The sequence below is a fragment of the Salvia miltiorrhiza genome, chromosome 3, assembly GCF_028751815.1.
Source record: "Salvia miltiorrhiza cultivar Shanhuang (shh) chromosome 3, IMPLAD_Smil_shh, whole genome shotgun sequence".
NCBI lineage: Eukaryota > Viridiplantae > Streptophyta > Magnoliopsida > Lamiales > Lamiaceae > Salvia > Salvia miltiorrhiza.
In genome coordinates, this window is record NC_080389.1 from 56246778 (window position 1) to 56253533 (window position 6756).

General features: G+C 42.5%; 1 protein-coding gene across 1 annotated transcript; it reads right to left on the minus strand.

Annotated features, from left to right (window-relative positions):
* Nucleotides 1-1916: 1916 nt before the first annotated feature.
* Nucleotides 1917-4118, minus strand: LOC131014587 (pentatricopeptide repeat-containing protein At1g59720, chloroplastic/mitochondrial-like). The gene has a single exon (XM_057942598.1). The coding sequence runs from the start codon at nucleotides 3825-3827 to the stop codon at nucleotides 2001-2003; it is 1827 nt and encodes a 608-aa protein (XP_057798581.1). The 5' UTR covers nucleotides 3828-4118; the 3' UTR covers nucleotides 1917-2000.
* Nucleotides 4119-6756: the final 2638 nt, after the last annotated feature.

Sequence of the window (6756 nt, forward strand, 5' to 3'; positions counted from 1 at the left end):
TAATCCTCCAGTCGCGATTTGCATCCGGCGAAATTTTCTGGCAACATAACTTAATCTACGTGGCATTTTATTTGCTGACAAGGGTGATTATCATCTACATGGCAATTACCTGTTTTAAATGACGTGTCGTGAAACGACGTCGTTTTCAAGTTCCGCCCACCTCTCTCTCAAGCTCCGCCGCCCTCGTTCCCCTCTCACAGACCCTCATCCGCGGACATATGTCTCACCATTCCCCAATCCAACCCCACTTCACCGTGCGCCGCCGCCACCTCTCTCTCAAGCTCCGCCGGCGAAGTCGCTGCTCGCCGACCGGAACCCTAATTCAGCAGATCTCATCTATCTCTCTGTTCTCCTCCCTCCGATCTGGATTGACGCCGCCCCACGCAGCACCGTCTCCTTCCTCGGCGACGGCGGAGACGCCGCTTCCTCCCTCTGCTCTCAAAACTCCCATCCGCGGACATATCCGCCTCACCATTCCCCAATTCAACCCCACTTCACTGTGCGCCGCCGCCACCTTTCTCTCAAGCTCCACCCACCTCTCCCTCAAGCTCTGCTGGCGAAGTCGCTGCTCGTCGGCCGGAACCCTAATTCAGCCGATCTCATCTATCTCTCTGCTCTCCTTCCTCCGATCTGGGTTGACGCCGCCCCACGCAGCACTGTCTCCTTCCCCAGCCACGACGGAGACGCCGCTTCCTTCCTCTCATCTATCTCTCCGTTCCCCATTCCAACCCTAGAACCCTAATTCAACAAAACGACGTACGCAGCACCGTCTCCTTCCCCAGCCACGACGGAGACGCCGCTTCCTTCCTCTCTTCTATCTCTCTGTTCCCCATTCCAACCCCAGAACCCTAATTCAACAAAACGACGTCGTTTTGTGACTAATAATTTCAAAGAAACATAAGGCAAAACGACGTCATTTTGCCTATCGGAATTCTATGACACGTAGATTAGTCCGGCTGCCAAGTCATCTTCAATTTTGTCAGAATACTTCGCATGATGCAAATCACGACTCCTTAATTAGTTGTGATATACTGAGGCAAAATTTATGAGAACGATGGAAAATGCGAAAACGAAAATAGTTATAGGATTTAGCGGCTATTAGCCCTTCATACTATTAGCACTGCAAACAAGCCGAGCCCAATACTAGCAGATTCGACTCATTTAAATATTTGGATTTTCGATCGACTTGAGCTTTGTTGATCGAGTTTGGTTCATCGCCCACTTGTCAAGCTCGAGGTCGATTCGAGCTCGGCTAATGTGATACTCGATAGTGTCAAATTCGAACTTGAGCTCAAACTCAGCTTGTCAAATATTCGTATAAATAATGTTTGCGCTCGAATTTGTTAAAAATACATGAAATGCTTGGAAAATGTTCAAAACGTGATCTTCATCTTAATCATTTTGGAGTTCGAGCTGGACTCGAATAACTAATACAACTATTATAGTGGTATCCATACTAATATATTCTTACTGCTTGCAAGTTGTATTATAATTGTAATTATTTATGATAATATGTCAACAAATAGCTCACCAAATTTCTACATTATGATGTAACAGTCTTTTGCTGATGTTGGAGAAAATTGAAAAATCTTGACAATTTTACCCAAGAATATATGAATTCTGCAAACGCTGCATGTTTTTGTACATCCTGCTGCCTCAGCCTTCTCCATATGCTTGCAAAGAAGACTCAGATACAAAGGCATTATCTATATACATCAAGTGATTGGTTAACACTAACAACTTATCGTTTGTTCTCATTCTTTATTCTTTTGCTCTTTTTTCCCCTTAGCTTTTTTGTGGAATGATTTTGTAGCGAATCAGTGCATTATGGTCTGTGAACCAGTGAAATTTTGGTTGTTTTTTGCTATGTTTAGCATTATAAATTATAATGGCTTGTAAATAGAAGCAATTAAACATGGTGTGGAATGATTGTTTATAATTTTATTGGGTCATGAATCTTATGATACAAGTAGTTAACAAAACGTGAAGTAATGAAAACATTACCAGAAATCCAAGCAAGAACAAGAACCATTCCTGAAACAATGGAAACGAAGGCGGTCTCTCATGACAATCTCCACATTCATAACTTTGGAGATCAATTTGATAAAATTATGGCAGTCGTTGCAGACGCGCAGATTCTTGAATACGCGTATAGGCGCAGCCCTCGACTTCAAGTGCAGCAGCGCGAAAGCAATCGCCAGCCTCTCGCTGTGCAGTCCGAGAGAATCCCCCTTCCTGTCTCGAGCCTCGTCGACCAAAGGCGCTTGCGACAAGTCATGAACGTACCCTGCCATCTTCACTCTCTCCTCCATCCACCTCAAGAATTGGTAAATCTCTCTGCTCCGTGGATGCGTCGTGTCTCCTGCGAAAAACTTGTGAACGACCCCATCAACCTCGACTGAGCTACAGCCAGGTTCTTTACCATCATTCTCATCCATCATCAGTTTCCTGATCAATCCCACTTCATCCCACCGGTTGGCAGACGCAAACACTCTCGAAAGTAGAACATAAGCCCCGCTGCTCGAGCCTCTCTCGCCTTCCATTAGACGCTTCGCCATTTCCTGGCTCATATCAATCCCTTCACCTTGCTTGCAGCTAGCATCAAGAAGACTTCTCCAGATCACATCATCCGGCTTTACCGGCATGCTCGACACGATGTCGACTGCTTCATCTATACGCCCACTGCGTGCAAGGAGGTCGACCAGGCAGCCGTAGTGCTGCAAGACCGGCTCCACTTTGTACTTGCTCGACATCAAATCGAAGTATCTACGGCCCTCGTTAACCAAGCCTCTGTGATTGCAGGCGCTCAACACGCCGACGAAGGTGATGGAGTTAGGCCGGAGTTTGTCTTCGCTGATCATCCGATCAAAGTGTTCAAACACTCTCTCTGCCTCTCCATGTACTGCGAGACCTAAAATTGCCGCGTTCCACGAGTTCACGTCGCGTCTGCGCATCGATTGAAGAACTTGAAGAGCCATTCTCATCGAACCGCATTTGTAGTACATCTCTATCAAAGAATTATTCACCAGGATATCGAATTTAGGATCAATCTCACACTTTTTCAGTAGATATGCGTGCAGCCACATGCCCATGGATAATGCCCCCAAACCGGTGCAGGCGTTGATCACACTTTGCACCGTGTACCCGTCCGGCTCAAACGACGGCATCATCTCCACGAACATTCGCAACGCTTTGTAGAACTCTCCCGCCAGCACAAGCGCATCGATGATCGCGTTCCAGGACACCAAGCTTCTCTCAGGCATTTTGTCGAACACTTTGGTTGCATTCTCCGGGAGACCACACGAGGCGTAAAAATGAATCAAACTGTTGCTCACGTACACATCTGAGGCGCAACCACGTTTAACAACTTGAGCGTGAGTTTGTTTCCCCTCGATCAAATTGAATGAATGCGCGCAAGCTTTAAGCACAAAGGGGAACGTATGCTTATCAGGAAGCAAAGCCTCTTGTAGAAGGAGTTCCTGGAACACGCAAAAAGCTCGGTTTTTATGGAGTTTGCTGTGAGCGTAAGCTCTAATTAGAGTGTTGTAGATGAACGTGTTAGGGTTTGGAATGTTGTGGAAGAGTCGCAGTGTGTAGATTAGGTCTTGCAAGGCGGAAAAGTAGAGCAGCCTGCTGTAGAGATAGACAGATTGGGGAGTGTGGTGGAGCTGCGGAGCGGTGCGAAGGATTTTGGCGTGTATTTGTTTGAGGTGAGGGAGAGGAACGGTGACGGATTGCGTTAAAATGTGGAGGACTCGTTGGTCATGGCGGTGGAGCTGGACGGTGGACGGCTCTGCCGGGAGCGTAGTGGCTAAAAGCATAGCCATAGCCCCGACTCTGTGTTTCGGCAACACATTTGAAATCTTTTTGTTTTATTTATTTGAGGTTTAATGGGGTGGATTTTCTCAAGAGATGGAGCGGGAAGAAGATTATCTTGAATCAGTGGGCCAGTGGCAAGCGGCGGTCACCGGCTTTCTATGCTCTTGGAAATTCTTGACATGATACGCAATGGAGAAATACAATTAAGAATAAAATTTAGAGGGGTGTATTGGTTAGGGACTTTATTTGTTTTTTTTGGATTTTAAAAAGTTCATAGATTTTTATGGATTTAGGAAATTCATAGACTCAATGTAAAGTTTGAATTAATCTTTTTTTTATTATTGATTTTCATGAATTTTCATGGACTTGATAGGAATTAGGAAGACAGTAACCCAGTGCTGGCTGGAGCCCAATTACCGCTGAAATCGGAGTAACTCAGCGCTGACCGGTGCCCAACGGCCGCTGGAATTAAAAAGTGAATATTTTCGAGTTTGATGCTCACTTATGAATCTTCTGTGAATATTTCTAGGGATATTTTCGAACTAATTATTGGTATACTAAAAACTAAACTAAATTATGATATTAACTATTTGATTAACAATAAATTGATTTTAATAACTGAAATTGTAGAAAATATTTTGGAATATGAATATTATAAAGGGATCCATATATAATAGTTCTCATGGAAAAAATATTCAGTTTTTAATAGGTCTTCACTCGAAACACATTTATCAATCAAATATTAAAATATGTACCATTCATATGCACCACATTTATCGTAGATAAAATGATTATATTTGAATGATAAAGCTGATTGTTTCACAAATATATAGTTGCTGTAAATTAATCTTTATTTAAAAAAGAAAAAAAAGAAGAAGCAAAGTTTCAATCACATAATTGCAAACTTTGGCATTAATAGAACAATAGTCATTCTTAGACGATAAACAAAAAATCTGACTCTCTTAAATCCAAATAAGAAGCAATCAAGCTACAAATACGTTTCATTCTCTTATAGCATCCAGCTGTCATTTTTGTTTCCTTATAGAAATTAAGCGCTACAGTTAATAAGAAAAATTTGAGGCACTACACCAAATCCGAATGACACAATATCGGTGGTCATAGAATCGGTGGTGACAGAAGAAAGGTAAAAGAATCCACATAAATCTTGTGTGATGAGATGAGATTTCTCCCATTGTATTTTTTAAGGAGAATCCATCAAAATCCATAGAGTTTTAAAATCCACAAATTTTTGGATACCTAAGGATTTTATAAGACTTTTTAAAATTCATATTGAATACCTCTAGACTTTTAAAGACTTTTAAAAGTTTGGAGTAAATACCCCCAGACTTTCAAAGTCCAAAAAAATCCTACAGACTCTACAACCAATACACCCCCCTTAGATTGACAATTGCATCATGTATAGAAATATACACACAACAGTTAGAAGAACTTACTTGTTGTGTAGTAAATGAGTTTAACGATTCTTGAAGTTGAATCCACTACTAAGGTATTTACGTTTATGCAGACTCGATGCAGGAATAATTCTCAGTGCACGATTCAATCTCCGAAAGCTAGGAAATCTCCAATTGAATTTTATAGTGCTCTAAGTATTTTCTCTCTTGTGTTTTCACACATCTAGCTAACAAAAAAAATAAATTCCTATATTTAAAAGGAATATAACGGCCTATAACCCTAGGTTAATAGACCGTGTTTTTCTTTTGTTTCCAATTAATTAATCCAACAGTCAAACTATTCACTAAATACTTAAACCTTATTATAAGAATATATCAAATAGAGAGCTGATGAGGACTGAAATATGCACCAGCGATGTGCTAAACATAACGGGAATATTTCTAGTTATGATTATTATTATTATTATTATTATTGTTATTGTGGTTATTTCTGATATTTGATACAGGATTGCCCTGACTCTCGGCTTGTCTCAGCCCGGCTCCGCTTCCCAGCTCTGATAGCTCAATTTCAAGATGTAGATTAGAATAACGGGGCTTGGGGCTTGATTCATTGGGCTAATGGGCTTTAGAGGTCTAATGGGCCCAAGGGCCTTAAGTTTATGTTCATGCTTATAAATAGGGCCTTGATGCATAGATTAGAGAGGATAGTCATTTTTTTTTCTAGCCATAATTTGTAAAGTGTAAAACACTCACTCGATTATAGTGGAAAAACCCTCAAAACCCCCACGTAAACCCGATGTCGTTTACTGCTTTCTAGTTTAGGTGTTGGTTTCTCGTTTCACCAACTGGCGCCGTCTGTGGGAAATTGAGCTAAGGCGTGAGATTGATCATTTTTCCGGGTTACTGTTCATCGAAAAAATTTGGGAAATTTGGGGATCAGATTACTGTTCATCGAAAAGAAATTTGGGAAATTAGGGATTTAAGTTACTGTTCACAAAAAGGGGATTATTGTTCATACGGGGTTCTTCCCCAATGGGGGATTGGGTTACTGTTCATAACTGAATTTATTCTAATTGGGGAGCAAAAATGAGGAACATATCCATCGGGAAAAAAAAAATCATCATAAAAGATCCCCAATTCTTGGAGTCGCGCCTCTTTCTTCAAAATTTCTCCACCGCCGCAGCCCCCAACTTCCGACGAGGACGGGCATGGCTGAAATCGAAGCTTCAACACTAACCGCCCACCACCACCGCAGAACAGAAACAGCACGCCACAACCGCGCAGGGACCATTGCTGCGCGAAAACCGCGCGCTGCCGCTATGCAAAAGTTATGCACTGTCGTCGATTCAAGCCGTGCGCCGCCGCCGCGACCAGAGCCATGCCTACAGACACCTCGTCTTCTTCGGTCCGATTCCTTCGATTCAGGGCAAAGCTCGTTCCTAAACCGCAACTCTGAAATTCATTTTGCGCCGCTGTCACCTCCGGATTTGACAGGGAAGATCTTTGCTTATGAGCTATTTTCTCA

Excerpts from the sequence above, each read along its gene's own strand:
- LOC131014587 (XM_057942598.1), bottom strand. The coding sequence starts at position 3,827 with ATGGCTATGCTTTTAGCCACTACGCTCCCGGCAGAGCCGTCCACCGTC.